Source organism: Vulpes lagopus, chromosome 2, assembly GCF_018345385.1.
Source record: "Vulpes lagopus strain Blue_001 chromosome 2, ASM1834538v1, whole genome shotgun sequence".
NCBI lineage: Eukaryota > Metazoa > Chordata > Mammalia > Carnivora > Canidae > Vulpes > Vulpes lagopus.
Window position 1 is genome coordinate 138906983 of NC_054825.1, and position 16270 is coordinate 138923252.

At 38.7% G+C, this 16270-nt stretch overlaps 1 protein-coding gene across 6 annotated transcripts in view; it reads left to right on the forward strand.

The window, feature by feature from the left end:
• Positions 1 to 16270, forward strand: part of PRUNE2 (prune homolog 2 with BCH domain) — a 256673-nt gene that overhangs the window by 210643 nt on the left and 29760 nt on the right. For all 6 annotated transcript variants that reach the window (XM_041742368.1, XM_041742375.1, XM_041742364.1 and 3 more), the window contains exons 10-11: positions 7533 to 7612; positions 9575 to 9775. In XM_041742368.1, coding sequence (XP_041598302.1) covers positions 7533 to 7612; positions 9575 to 9775 — 281 coding nt within the window. The remainder of the gene's footprint in view (positions 1 to 7532; positions 7613 to 9574; positions 9776 to 16270) is intronic.

Genomic DNA, 16270 nt, shown 5'->3' on the forward strand with positions numbered 1-16270 from the left:
ATTTCTAGAGAAAGCAACTTTACCAGTCCAGTAGATCTTATCAGACTAGGAGGAAGCCAGGAGAATTTTAAGAACTCTGGCATAAAGGAACTTTCTCTTTATGTAATCATTTTTCCAAAATATATCAGCATAACCATCTGATATTTTCCTAAAGAACAATTAAGACTTTAACCTGCTACCCTACCTCTACAGAGCCATATCTCTTAAGTGGCAAATCTTGTAAGAATGATTATTTTCAAAAGGATTGCTGCTTACTTCTAGGAATACATGCCTGTCGGGAAACATTACTATCTAGAAATCCTGGATGTGTGTGTGTATGTGTGTGTGTGTGTGTGTGTGTGTGTGTGCCAAGTCTTGGTTCACTGCCCTTTTCCTTTAAAAAGAACCTGATTTCAGGCAAGGCTAATCCTATAACAATTAAATCCTTCCAGATTCATAAATACTGGAAGGATATAAAATGTAGAATGGGCTTACTTGTGTACGTGGTCTAAAAGGTGCATTTAATTATGTCAAAAAATTTTGTGTTTGTGGTCCTTCACTAGATGGTGTCTTGACTGCCATGGTGCTGCATGCTGGCTGTGTTTTGAAGCACAAAGTACCAAAAACTCAAAGTCAACACATGCACATAGAATCCATTTTCAAATTGGAGAATCCATTTATGACACTGTTCCTCCACTTAATGATGTTCATGTCATGAGAGGTGGTACCCAGATTTAATACAAATAGCGTTGAATCACATAAAAGCATGGTCTTTTTCTGACTTCTTGGGTTGAGTTGAGCTCAGCTAATTCAGTACATTTTCTTTCCTTTTTTAAGATTTTATTTATTTGTTTGAGAGAGAGCAACAGAGATAATGAGAGAGAGCATGAGCAGAGATGGGGGTTATGGAGAGTACCATTGGGGAGAGAGGGAGAGGGAAAAGAAGACTCTCCACTAAGCGGGGAGCCCAACATGGGGCTTGATCCCAGGACCCTGGGATCTTGACCTGAGCAGAAGGCAGATGCTTAACCCACTTAGCCACCCAGACACCCCCATTTTATTTTCTAATATCTGAATTCAAAACTGTTTATTTTTCTCTAGGAATTTCTTTAACTGCCTTCACAAATTTTGATTCATAGAGCTTTATTGTCAATTGTTTACAAATATCTTCCTCAATTTCCAAATTGTCTTTTCATAACTGATTTTAAACATATGTCCCTGAAGTCAGAGATTATGGTACATGTGATATAGACTTCCATTATTTTATGAGACATTCTATATAGTCCATTTTCATAAGTTTGAAAAATATGGTGTATTTTTTTATTGAGGGCAGATCCACCCATTAGCTCAAGCTATATTATTACATTCTTCAGATGTATCTTTATGCATTTTTTTCAGATTGATTTATAAATTCTTGAGAAGTATATTTAAATTTTCCCTCATAAAATTAATTTTTCCTTATAATTTATTTGAAATTTTTATTTCATTTTTGGGCTATGTTCTTGAGAGCATGTAGGATCTGTATTATCATTACATATTCTGAAAAGTTATTTCTTTTATCATGGAATAATAACTTTTTTAAGGCTTAAGAATGCTTTTCTGCCCAAAATCTATCTTGTTTGATATTAATATTGTGATGCTTGCCTTCCTGTGGTTAATATTTTTTTTTATTTTTTTAATGTCACTTTATTGTCAACACTACTGCATTATTATTTTTAGATGTTCCTTTTAAAAGCAACCACAGCCACTCAGGGTAAGAGACACTACAAGGTATGACGAACAACCCCAAATCTCAGTGTTTTCACACAACAAAGGTTTAAAATTATTCTTCAACCATTACAATTTCTTTCATACTGTTCCTTTTTTGGATGCCGGGGGCACTTTTATTGCTAATTCTTCTCTCTGCTGCATCTGATGGCAATCCCTCATGATGTTTTTTCCCTAGTGTAGTTTAGAGTTTGAGTTTTTTGGCTTTTTGGTGTGAGGTCATCTTTCAGAGGGCTTTTTCCTTCTCCTAAGTGAATTTCCAGTGAATCCTAGATTGTAAAAGTAACACTACTGAATGGTTTAACACTTGATTCTTCTGGAAGCCTATAGCTCTAGATGAATTTTAATTTGAATCTGTTGACTTGGGTTCCCTACATCATTCAGGAAACATAAATGGAAACAGGCTTGACATACAACGAGTGTCTCTAATTCTAATAGGTTACTCTTCATATTCCACCCAAGATCCCAGGCAGACTTGCTTTTCAAAGCCAGAGACTAGAGATCCTTCTCATCCTCTTTTTATTAAGGGAGTACTTCCTTAAGATCCACTGCCTTCTTCAGAAGTTCTGGTCTAGGCCTTTCTTCCAACACAGGAGTCAGTCACTTCTGTGGAGTCCTAATGCCCGTGTCTAATCCAAACTCCCGTGGGCTACTTTTGCATCAGCTTTCTGGAGTCACACTGTTTCTGGCACCTGGAGATTTCCTTTGGTTTCTTTCAAGTTTGGAAATATATTAATTACTTTTTAGGTGCTTTATTTTATATAGCATTTCTTTGTATTTATAATGATACATGGCATTACACTTTGCCAGACATTTTCAATTTTTTTTTTAGCAAAGAGAGACAGTCTCAGAGTCAGAGCCCAAGTGTTTCTTCCTTGAATTTAATAGCATTGTTTTATTTCATTATATTTAATTTATGTGACTTTTTTAGGCGAGTGCTTTTACATTACCATCCATATAGGTGATGCACATCTTCTTTTCAAAATAAGTCTACTTAACTAAAATAAGTCAATTTATTTTTTTTAAATTTTTATTTATTTATGATAGTCACACACACAGAGAGAGAGAGAGAGAGAGAGGCAGAGACATAGGCAGAGGGAGAAGCAGGCTCCATGCACCAGGAGCCCGACGTGGGACTCGATCCCGGGTCTCCAGGATCATGCCCTGGGTCAAAGGCAGGCGCTAAACCGCTGCGCCACCCAGAGATCCCAAATAAGTCAAGTTAAAGAAAAAAATTAAGTAAATTAACAGGTGCTAAATGGAAAAAAACATAAAGATGGTATATAAATACACAAGTTTATAAAAATACTTGAAAGCATTTGATGCCCTTCTGAGCTTTTTGTTCTCATTTTTTTTAAATGCTCTTTCCTGCTTTAGTAACCCAGACAAGATGTGTACCATTAACATTAACCTAGGTTGAGAATGTGGGAAATGGGTTTCCTAAATTAGAGCAGAATATGAGTCAGATATTCCCTTCAAAACAAATAGTAAAGGCCAGCTGTACTCATCAGAATAGGTTGGATTAGGATGTGCTAACAGAGAAACTCAACATCTTAGGGGCAAAACACAACAAAAGTTCCTCTCTTCTTAGATATTCAATGAGCTTTAGCAGGGGCCTCCACTTGGCCACAGCTTGATTGAGCCTACAACTCAACCACCAAGGCAGGGAGCAGCCCCTGGCACCCACGCACTTGCTCTTACCTAATTCTTCTGCCCAAATGTGACACTACACCCGCCACTTCCACTCTCATTTCATCTGTCCAAGTAAATCACCTGACTACCGTAATTTCAAAGGAAAGCAGGAAAGTACAATTTTACCATGTGACTAGAAGGCCAAGAGCCAAAAATAGTTGGTGAAGATCAAGAATGGTAATGAAACCATTCAGCAAACAACCAGTTCTGGATCCGTCCTTTAGATGGAGACATGGAGCTAAGCAAATGCTTGGAAGGTCAGCCATGGAAGAGTCTGATTTGTATTTCACAATTCCCTCAGCCTCTTTGGTAGCTCCATCCTGTATACAGAAAACCCCCAGATTAAATAGTGGCTTTGGATGGATAAGGTAAAATATTTGTCTTCACACTGGACTGATTTATTACCTAATAGATCCCGAGAGGTTTACATTATTGATCATAAAACCTCATCTTGTTCAATTGCCAACAACCCCGGTTGGCCATGTCATTTCTATAAATATTTACAGACCCACAGCATGAATGTGGCTGAAGTATTTACAGTGAACACAACAACTTGTGTTTCTTTCAGGTTTGCCTCGTGGCTATTTTGGTTCAGCTTTCCCTCTCTGTCCCTGTGGGTTTCCTAAAATGTCCCTAAGGCCTTCTGTAATATCCATAGTTTGTGAGCGTCCCTCTTCTCTGGTCACCCCTGACCACAACCTTCAGCTTTCCTTCCCCCTTGCATGCCACCACTGACTTTCCAGCACCTTCTTAGCAGGGTCTCTGCTCTGTGTTGGAGAAAAGGATTGAGAGAAAAAGGCTGTATTCACCTAATGTCAGTGGGTTCAGGAGCACTTACAGGCTCTATGGAGATTCATGCCATCCTGAAATTTTCTCTTACCTGGCCTAATACCCAAAGTGTAGTAACCCTCATTATATTTTGTCCAATCATGACACATACTTCAATTAAGTCCCTAATCCTGGTACTATGTCTAAGATGAGGGAATGTAATACTTTAAGCTTAGCGAATTCTTTATAATTTATGGAGTGCTCGCAGCTCACATATGTATTATATTAATCCTCCACAGTCACTGTGATATTAGGTATTTATTATCTCTGTTTAAAATCACCGATGTGGTTGGATAATTTTCTTGGGGTTAATCAGTTTGTCAGTATAACATAGAATTATAACCCAGAACTATAACCTCATATCTAGGACTCATTCAATTATTTCATGATGTTACCCGTAATTTACAAACAGTAACAAAACCTATGAATCTTTTTTTTTTAATTGAGGTATAATTGACACACAATGTTATATTAGTTTCAGGTATACAACATAGTGTTTCAACACTTCTATAAGTTTAGCTGCCATCTCTCACCATACAATGCTATTACAATACCACTACATTCCCTGTGCTGTACCTTTCATCCCCGTGACTTACTCTTTCCATAGCTGGAGACCCTGTCTCCTACTCCCCTTCACCCATTTTGCCCATCCCCCACTGCCTCCCCTCTAGCAACCTCCACTTTGTTCACTGTATTTGTGGATCTGTTTCTGCTTTTTGTTTGTTTGCTTTGTGTTTAAGATTCCACATACAAGTGAAATCATATGGTATTCATTTTTCGCTGGCTGATTTCACTTAGCATAATACATCCATCCATGTTGTCTCTCATAAAATGTACAAAAATTTGAGACTGATAGCTATTTTAAAGCTCTCATATTTATTTTTGAGCTAAGGCTAGCACCCTTATGTGCTCTGTGAAGTAGGTATAGCTATGATGTCTTTTTTTTTTTAAGGTTGATTTATAAAGGACTGGAGGAAATAATATATATATGCACGTAGTAATGTCAAGCTCGGTAATTCAACTCAACACATATTTATTGGGTATTGACCTCTACTAGGTGCTGGAGACATAATAGTAGAAACAGAGATGGTTCCTGTCCTCATGAAACTTCAAGGCTAATACAGCAGGCAGTTAGAATAGATGACAAAAAGAACTGTGATAATAATGGTTAACTTCCTTTTCCTTTGTTATTTTTAGGCATCACACATTCTCCCTTTTATTGGTGTGGAAACTGAGGCACAGAAAGATTAGGTAGCTTGCCATATGACACAGAGTGAGTGATAGAACTAAGATTGGAATCCAGCCACTCTTAAATAGCAATTTGCTACTTTATAGGTACTATAGGGTGTGTGTCAAGAGAATACATACATACAGAATACATACAGATACATACTTCACATGACAAGGAATCATTATAAGAAAATCTGAAAAGCTGCAGCATCATGGAAAACCATCCCTCTGGATCCTAGGACTTTCAAACCTGGGTCCTAGCACAGGTTTTCTCTTTGTTCACCACCCCTCCTCTATTACTGGATAATTTGATTTGCTGCCCCCCCCCCCCGCCCCAGTATGCTGTCTCTGACATCACTTCTGTTGTTCCTACCAGTACCTTATTGTCTTTGACTAACACACCAACCTCTCACTCGCTGTCTTTCTGCCAGGGTGTAGGATTCATTTTAGAGAACACTAAATGAATGAGGACCGATGCCTCAGCAAGTGTATGGGGAATGAAACTCCCTGAGGTTATGTTTTTGAAGGGCTGTTTGGGGTTGGTTGTAACAACGCAGTCATTCACTTCTTTTAGGGAACAGCACCAAGTTATCAGTGGATGGTCACTATTTTAACAACATCATCCCATCTCCACAAGAATGGGGCTCCTCTGTTCTTTTCCTCTATATCCTCAGCACAGAGTAGGTATTCACTACCTACTTGTCAAATAAATGAAACGCTACATCTCACTAGGGACAAAGAATTTTGTTTTAATCGTAATGCTTTGCTGACAATTAGGGCTTTGACTTGGATCCTGAAGATTGATCATCCAGGTAAACAAATTCCAAATTTGGTAGACTTAGATTCAAGTGAAGAAAAATGGCAATAACAGGGAGGGAAAGATTAAATTTAGAACACTAACACAAAAGTTTATCATGCTTAAATTTAGATCAGTGCCTACATCACAAGGACTCACCCTAGATGAATGAAATTACATGGAAGGCATGTTTTTCTGTTAAGAAGAAAAACATGTTCTCATGATAATTGAGGATGTCTGAACAAGGGACAGGAGGTAAAAATAGGTCAAGGGGAATTTACCGAGATCAGTGGTCAGCTTCCTATGAGAGCATATACATTTGTCACAGTTTTCTCCAGTATTTTCTATTCCCCTACACTTGGCTTACTAGTACTGGACTCAGTACTGTTTAGAGAGAAGAGATGGTAGCTCATGACCCAAAACTGTCTTCACCAACATATATTCATAATGAATCTTTAAATATTCAGAGAAGGGGCAGCCTGAGTGGGTCAGCGGTTTAGCACTGCCCTCGGCCCAGGGCATGATCCTGAAGACCTGGGATCGAGTCCCATATCGGGCTCCCTGCATGGAGCCTGCTTCTCCCTTTTCCTGTGTCTCTACCTCTCTGTCTCTCTGTGTCTCATGAATAAATAAATAAAATCTTTAAAAAAAAATCAGAGAAGAATAGGAAACAACATCAGTTGGTACCTTCTCAGGAATGTTAGGCATTTTACATTTATTGCTTAATTTTTCAGCAACTCAATGAGGTAAATGGTGTATCTCTATTTCACTGATAGAGACCAACAAAGTATGCTTTCCTCTGCTGACAGCAATTTAATATGCTCAAATTTACACAGAGGAAGAATTATATATGAAGTCAGGTCTGTCTTTACTCCAAAGCACGTATGTTGCCTCTCATGTTGAAAAATTATTATTAAATACCCAACATAAGTATATTTTATTAGTTATTTGCTTTTCCCCTTGGTGTGTGGTTTCTTATGTGAGCTAGTAGGAGAAATGGCTTTCTGTGTACACAGAGCAAGACTAGTACCCATGGTTCTTATTCCCAGGAACTGCAGAAAGTCTTTATTCTAAGTGGGGCCATTTAGGATAGATTTAGTATACATACTTGGTCTATTCCAAGCAAGTTGAAAATGTGATCCTGGAATCTCTGGGTTGCCTTTTAAGAGAAAATTAAAAGAGAAAGTGAAAATTAAATCCCACACAATTTTTTACACTCTCTGCTTCGCTTTTTTTTCAGACTGCCATCAGAGGATGTAGGCATGGACATCTCCTTTGAGGAGGGAATGCCAAGCCCCAGTGCTGCAGACATGAGGCCCGGTGAGAGGAGCATGTGTTCATTTCCTTCAGTGCTAGTCTGTATCCAGACCTTGTCATTATTCAGTGAGAGAACCATTTCCTATGCATCCAACTCGTGATTTCAGTGATAAAAATGAAGAGGAAAAACAAAATATGTGTGAGGAGGGTGTTAGGCTACATTTGGTAGCCTACAATTTCAGAGTTGACATGAACACTGATGCTCACTTGTGTGGGCCACCTTTGACCTCCTGGACCACTGCTGTAATTGCCAGTGTGTTTAGTTCCCGTGATAAGTGGCTACCATATGTCAGAATACCCAATTCTAACTAACATCTAAGTTCCCCGGATTTGTACGTCAGTGTGAGAATATTTAAAATTAAAAAGGCTCAGTATCCTGGTTATTCAAACGAACAAACAAAAACCCTACATGCCACAGATCTCCAGCTCAAGGCACACACAAAAAGAATTTTAAATTTCCAGCTGCATCATACTCTCACTTTGTGCTAATATCACTCCTGTGCACTGTACAGCCTTAGGATCATGACACGATCCTGAACCCTAATGTTATCAGCCAAGCCTAGAATGGAGCAGAAAAGAGCGGGTTATTTATCTATTATCTATCTATCTATCTATCTATCTATCTATCTATCTATCTATCTATTTATCATTTATCTATCTATTTTTCTGTAAAGTACGTTTTTCAAGATACTAGTCATGTGACATAATTATTCATAATTATTCTTACCACTGTATGCCTACATTACTCTTAAAGTTTCACAATGTACAAGTTGTGAATGTACAGGTATTAAGGCTATGGTTATCCTATATGGTACCAGTCTGCTACATGTGGCTATTTAAATTGATTAAAATTTAAAACAAACTTGAAAAGCTCAGTTCTTCAGTTGTACTAGCTTCATTTCAAGTGCTCAACAACTACACAGAAGGTTTCTATCATCACAAAAATCTCTTTTGAACAGCACTGCTCTGAGAATTCATGTAACATAGAAATCCAATGTTTTTCAAACCTATTGGTCAATGGAAAGTTTTTCAGGTATAATACATAAAAATATTACATGGAACACAGTTTTGGTGATGTTCTATATGGAGAAAAAATTTTAGTGACAAAGAAAACAGAGTCACTTTCCTTAGAACAAGACCAGAGTTAGAATTCTAGAATTGAGGAGTATACCAGACGGCCTTTCAAAAATTTTGTGATAGGAATCCTGAAAATTTCTATTTTTAGGTTAACTCTCTACCATTGTTGAGTTGGGACTGAGTTGGTTAAAAATGACTTCTGCAGCTGTGATTCTGTTAAGTGAAAATCACAGAAGAAGCAAGATGCATATTGTATTGAGAGGGTGGCAGCTAACTCCATGAACTTTAACATGTGAAGACTATCACTTATGGTACAGGAACTAATGTTAAGAAATATTGCCATAAAAGGTAGTGACCACTTGAGCAAATATCTCAGTTTTATTTTTAAAAAAGAAATAGAATGCCAAAGAAAGGTCACTACAGATCATTCATAGAGTTGGCAGGACCTGCAAAGAGGTATTTTGGGAGTGCCCATGAACATAATAGAAAAAGTTCTTACCCTTCATTCCATAGAAATGATGTCTGCAAGAACCATTATGAGATCTATGTATGCTTAGCTGTTTTTCTTATGCATCATAGAGATTCAGTTCATTGTTAAGTCAGTGTCACGTTCTCAAACCTGAATAGGGCAGGTCTGGAAACTGGTTTTCTGCTCCTTTAGCAAGAGCTCCCACTTTTTTTTTCTACGTGGTCAGGGCTCATGTGTCTGGGATGAGCCAGTACTGAGGCCTGCTGGTCAAGAAGGGGATCCAAATTCTATGTGTAGGTGTTTAGCAGGCATGACTTTGCTTAAGGGTCTTAAAAATGTTTTTCCCTGGGGCCCACACCCACTGTTTGTAGCCATGTGTATGGTCTAGTACTTGATGTTCCCATTTTTTTCTTCTTTAGAACCTCCTAATTCTCTAGATCTTAGTGATGCTCATCCTCGGAGAATCAAACTCACAGCCCCAAATATCAATCTTTCTCTGGACCAAAGTGAAGGATCTGTTCTCTCTGATGATAACCTGGACAGTCCAGATGAAATTGATATCAATGTGGATGAACTCGATACCCCTGATGAAGCAGATTCTTTTGAGTACACTGGGCATGGTAAGTCACCAAATTGTCAAGGCCACAGTTAGGTGAAAAGTGAAAGATTATCTAAATGGCCCTCGGAACAAACCTCCCATTTTGTTGCTGGTGGCTCCTTTCTGTGATTTCTAGAAGCTTTTGTTTGTATCTCAGGTCATAGGTGGCTGTGATTGACAGTTTAGAGTGTAATAGAACAGGTATGGTTCACAGAGGTTCTCCATAGCCACCGTTCCTTTGTTAAATGATCTTGGCAGGCCTTGTACTAGGCACTGGTTGTGGGAAAATTTTTACATGCTGTGTTGTAAGAAAATTTGGGCTGGGTTTGCAGGCAAAGAATCTGGAAGATAAAATTTGAAGCAGAGAAATGAGAGTTTACTAATTTTTTTGTACAAGCTCCCACTCTCTAAAATGTTTTTCCTTAAAGATCCTTCCATGGCTGGTGCCTCCTCTTTATTCAGATCTTAATCAGATGTCACCTTCTCAGAGAGGCCTTCCTTGACCTCTGTCATCAAAGGCACTCCCCACACCCCTACCTAGTCACTTTTTATCCCTCTACTTATATTATTTTCCATGCGTCAGTAATTGAAATCCTATTATTTAGCTATTTGTTTTATGTTTATTGTCTTTTTCTTCCCACCAGTATGTCTGCTCTGAGGGCAGGGACATTATTATGTTTATTGCTATGTATCTCCAGTAAAATAGGAAGGAAGGAGAGATGGCCTGCGTGGCATGGGTGGAGAGAAAAGTAAGAGTCGCTAGATCAAACACTCGCATTCCTGATATGAATATCAGTCTCACTTTAGTTCTTCCTCTTGCTCAGTAAAATTGGATTTGTTAAGAACTTATATCCAAATACAAAGCATTTGCTTTATAAAATGGCATTACATACATAGTTTCTATTTTATAGGGTGGTATTCTCTGACTTTCTAATATTTGAAATTCAAAGCAGGAGTATCCTGGCCACAGCTATTCCTTTTATACATTATGAAAATTATTATGGTCAAAAAACAAATACCACAGTGAAAGATGCCCTGATACCTACACAGCATCATTCCTAGGAGAACACAATTAGGAAATTCATCAAATTTGCTAATTAATTCAACCATTGATCCCTGAGCCTCCAGGACACCTACCATGACCAGCACAGATCCAGACCCTGCTTTCGATAAGTCTTTATTTCCTCAGGTTAAAAGAACTGGAAATGGCTAAGCTAATTGTGCCACAGTTTCTTATGCTGAAGTAGAGATTTTATATTGCATTGTTGCTGTGTTCTCAAATTTCCGCACTTATCTGGGTATATGACCCTGTAAGTTGAAATACACAAGTAGAAGAAAGGTCTTGCGTTCACATTCTTTCCTACCATCCCAGAGACACTTCCCCAGCTATTCTATCCACCCCAGTTGCCCCCAGCTGCTCCCAACCCTTTAACTGCTAATATATAAGAATCATGCCTTGACTCCAATCCCACAAGAAGACAGCCGTGGCATGAGCTAGTCCCTCCCTCTCTCCCCCTGTACTTCCCTGTTGCCCTAGAGAGCCATGTCACACCACATCTAAACCTTCTCTGTTTATAAATAGCAAAACTGCCGAGCGAAGTACTGGTGGCTGTACAAACTGGTAATTAAAGCTGCCACTTGCTGACATAGTTTCTTTTATTTAGTCGACACAGTTTTGTTGAAAGAACCAGTTTCACAGCCACAACCCTACATTTAGGTCTTAAATTCAAAGGACAGAATTTTAATGTAAGTTGAACTGTAAAGCCCACCTTGACTTTCAAACAAAGATGGATAGTCAGATGCTGTTTTGAACAAACGTAAACGTTAAGCATTGAAAAACACAAAGGGCATCTTTATTTCATAAACATGCAGATACAGAAAGCAGACTGTATAAGAGAAATGAGTACATTTTAGTGTACTAAATGCTTGAGTGTGGCATGTTTGTGGGTTTCTTGCGTGAGCATTTGGAACCAAGTGTATACATTCTAAATGAAATTGGAGTTTTGAAGGCACGGTGTTTCAAAATGTTTGGTCAGTGATTTCTCTATGAACCCCACCAGGATTTGTGCTGGGTCCTTCAGAAATATTAAGTATTTTAATCCTCAGCTCTGTCAATGTCAGTTCTAGGGATGGGTATCATGTGTATCCCATTTTAAGATGAAAACACTGAGGCACAGGTTAAATAATTTACGTAATGTCACATAGCTAGTCAATGTCAGAGCCAGCTCAAACCCTGAGCTGTAGTCCTTGACTTCTGGGCCATGTTTCTTCCCCAAAATACACTGACAATGAATGGAGAGGGCCTCTTACTAGGTCAGGTTAACACACCTGAAGCCCAGCCAGATGGCCCTACCTGTACATTTATTTACACGCCCTTTTATCCAGGCATTTTCATCACTTCAAGGCTCTTTACCAAGTACTTGAAGAAATTTCATGCCATTTGCCTGTTTTATTCTGTAGCTGATGACCGAGCATTCCTGGCAGATTATTTGCCCACAATGTGGTTTTTGCTTACGAAACATTTTTGAATCTCACTTTCAAAAGACATTAAATCGGTCTCCACTTCCAAACAATTTTCTTTTTTTTTTTTCCAAACAATTTTCTTTAATAGCTGTGTCCAAATTGCTGGAAGATATCGTTCAATATATTTTTATATTGATATAATTAAAGCTTGACTTCCTTTGGTACTTACAAGTGCCGAAGATATCAAAAGCACATAGATACGGAAGGATTTAGGTCAATCTTTCAGATTGAGGGAGATCTGAACCTTTTTATTTTTAAAAAAATGCTTTATTTAATACTAATTCCAGAAACTTAAAAATATCCAAAGGTGAGAAAAATGATGACCTATTTCTGTTTTCCAAACCCACCTCAGTTATTTTCACCATAACTCAGATCCCAGCAAAAGCATGTCATGAGGGAAATGGAAAAATGATAAAGAATTCTAGCCTGAATATTTCTGATAAGTGTTGTAAGAAACATTCATGTGCTTTTATATTTTTTCCTCCTAGGCTCCAATGATGGCTAGTGACCTCGTTTAAGCTACCATTTTCTTTTTAAAATGTATTTATTTGAGAGAGAAAGCCTGAGAGCATGCCAGGGCAGGGAGGCGGTGACAGAGGGAAGGAGTAAAGAGAAGAATCTTAGACAGGTTCCACGCCCAGAGCCCTACTCTGGGCTAGATCTCTGACCCTGAGATCACGACCTGAGCTGAAGTCAAGAGTCGGACGCTTAACTGACTGAGCCACCCAGGTGCCCCTAAGCTACCTTTTCCAAAACTAACCCCTATTAACAGACAGTTTGCAGCGTGAATAAGGTGCTCCACTATTTTTTCCAGACAACCAGGCCGTCACGTCATTTAGCTTCCCCACCTACCATGTTCCACTGTTCTCACAGCTGGCAGGTAACCGGCTCATAAAATCAATTCTGTGTTTTAACTGTACATATAAACTATACTTAACTAAAATAAAAGTTAATCTTATTTTGTTTTAACCCCAAACAACCTGATGCCATAGGGCGTGGTCTGCAAGGAGGACACATCTTTGTACTTGTGAATTGCTGAGTTTTACAGTCCAATTAACTGCCTCCGTGCACTTTGTCACCAAAAGCACTTTTAAAACTTTTTAACTGCACACAGGATGCCTTACCTCTAACAAGAGAAAGTTCAAACAACATCTCCTAAGATTATTCACATTATCGGTGTCTGATCATGATGTAGAAAGCTGGTCCCCTTGGCCAGACACACGTCCCTGACACCACCTCTAGGGAGTTCACATTGTCCACCAACGCTGGGTTTCCCACCGTGGTCTGCACAGCACAGGATGTTCAGGAGCTTGTGTACTAAATCATCCCATGAAAGACAAAGGAAAATGTTCAAGTCGGCTCCTCCCCAGGGCTTAATTGACTTCCACAGTCACCAGAGAGAAAAGCTTGTTATTAAGGAAAGAAGACAAAGAAAATCAAGCGTTTCTTAGTGGAGAGGGCATCAGACCAAAAGTTAAATTCGGAGGCCCTGAGGATAGAGAGTTAAATGAGTCCTGAAATTTTTGAAAATAGAAAATGATGGCCATGGGGGCATGGGGGATGGGAATTTTGAGTGAAGCAGAAGAATCATGAAGATGGAGAGGATATTGCTAATTCAAGGGAGTAAATAAAGCCATCTTTATTTCTTGCTAGCTTACACTGTTGACATTTAGAAATGAACACTTTGAGAATTTACTGTATCCCTAGTTCTTAAATAATTTCTTTTGCCCGTTTACATCAATCAGAAGTGGGAAAGGAGAAGGAACCCCAGCAACTTGCCAGCTCTCGCTCTCTGAAGCAATACGGATAACATCTCATAAAAAGGTCCACGCTTTTATACCAAAATGAGTGATAATGCTTTAAAGAAAATAATAAACTGTAGGAAAATTCTAGTATACATAGATATTTTTAGGTAGAAGTGCCCTTTCTTACTATAACACAGTGATCAAAAAACAAAGACAGAGGCACCTGGGTGGCTCAGTCGGTTGGGCATCTGACTCTTGGTTTTTGGCTTGGGTCATAATCTTGGGGTTGTGGATTGAGTCCCCATCCAGCTCTTCACTCAGCATGGAGTCGGCTTGGGGTTCTCTTTCTCTCTCTCTGCCCCACCCACTTGTGCATTTTTGCTCTCTCTCTCTCTAAAATAAATAAATAGGGACACCTGGGTGGCTTAGAGGTTGAGCATCTACCTTTGGCTCAGGGCATGATTCTGGAGTCCTGGGATCAAGTCCCACATCTGGCTCCCTGCATGGAACCTGCTTCTCCCTCTGCCTGTATCTCTGCCTCTCTCTGTGTCTCTCATGAATAAATAAATAAAATCTTAAAAAAAAAATAAATCTTTAAAAAAATAAACCCATAAAGACAAAAATTAACAGATTCAGCTATATAAAAATATTAAATTTCTCTTTGAAAAAAATATCAGTTTAGAAGCCAAGCACAGGAGTCCTGGTTGGCTCAGTCAGTGGAGCATGAAATTCTGGATCTTAGTTGTGTGTTCGAGCCCCATGTTGGGTGTAGAGATTACTTAAAAAAAATCTTTAAAAAGAAAGGAAGAGAGGGATCCCTGGGTGGCTCAGTGGTTTAGCACCTGCCTTTGGCCCAGGGCGTGAACCTGGAGACCTGGGATCAAGTCCCATGTCGGGCTCCCTGCATGGAGCCTGCTTCTCCCTCTGCCTGTGTCTCTGCACCCCCTCCCCCTCTCTGTCATGAATAAATAAAATCTTAAAAAAAAAAAAAAGAAAGGAAGAAATAATAAAAGCTAAGCACAAAGCAGGAAAATGGCTACAATGCATGACAAAGTTCTATATAAAGAACCCAACAAATCAATAAGGACCACAATAGGCAAAGGACCTTATAGGTGCCTCCTTGTCAGTAGGAAAAATATAAATAGCCAATAAACACTTAAAATTTTTCACCATCTTTAATAATTAAAGGAATATAAATTAAAAGAGCAAAGAGACAAGTTTCACCCTAAATTGTCCAGGGTTAAAAACTAATATCCTCCAGAGTTTTTGATAGTGTGAAGAAACAACTACTCATATATTTTGGTGTGACATATTCAAGGGCAAAAATACCCATGAAAACTTTACATCCTTATAGTCTCTAAACCAGCATCCCACGGCTATAAAGTTGACCTATAACAATATGCACACAAAGGATACCTGAACAAAGATGCTTAATGAAGCAAATTCTTTATAAGAACAACAAAATAGGATAAAACTAAATTTCCATCACTATGAAATGATAAACTAAAAAATCAGTAAAATGGAATACTCTTTTTAAAATAAGCAAATAAGCAGAGTTGGGGTGCTCGTGACTCAGATGAGCCTGTGACTCTTGATCCTGGGTTGGGAATTTGAGCTTCATGTTGGGTGTAGAGATTATCAAAATAAATAAATAAATAAATAAATAAATAAACAAATAAACAAACTTAAAAAAATAAGCAGAGGGTTTAGAGGGTTTATATTCACTGAAATGAAAAGAAGCCTATGCTATATTTTTAGGTAGAATCGTATTACAGAAGAATAAGTATAAAACATGCAGAATGGGGGGCATATGGGTGGCTCATTCAGTTGTGTCTACCTTTGGCTCAGGTTATGTTTTCAGGGTTCAGGGATCAAGCCCCAAGTTGCACTCCCCGCTCAGTGGAGACTCTGCTTCTCCCTCCACCCCTCCTTCCCCGCTGCTCATGCTCTCTCTCTCTTTCATGCTCACTCTCTCTTTCTCATAAATAAATAAATAAATAAATAAATAAATAAATAAATAAATTCTTAAAAAAAAAAAACATGCAGAATAAGGAGCCCCTGAGTGACTCAGTTGCTTAAGCTTCCAACTCTTTTTTTTTTTTTAATTTTATTTTTTTATTCATGAGAGACACACAGAGAGAGAGAGAGAGAGGCACAGACACAGGCAGAGGGAGAAGCAGGCTCCATGCAGGGAGCCCGACGCGGGACTCAATCCTGGGTCTCCAGGATCACACCCCAGGCCAAAGGCG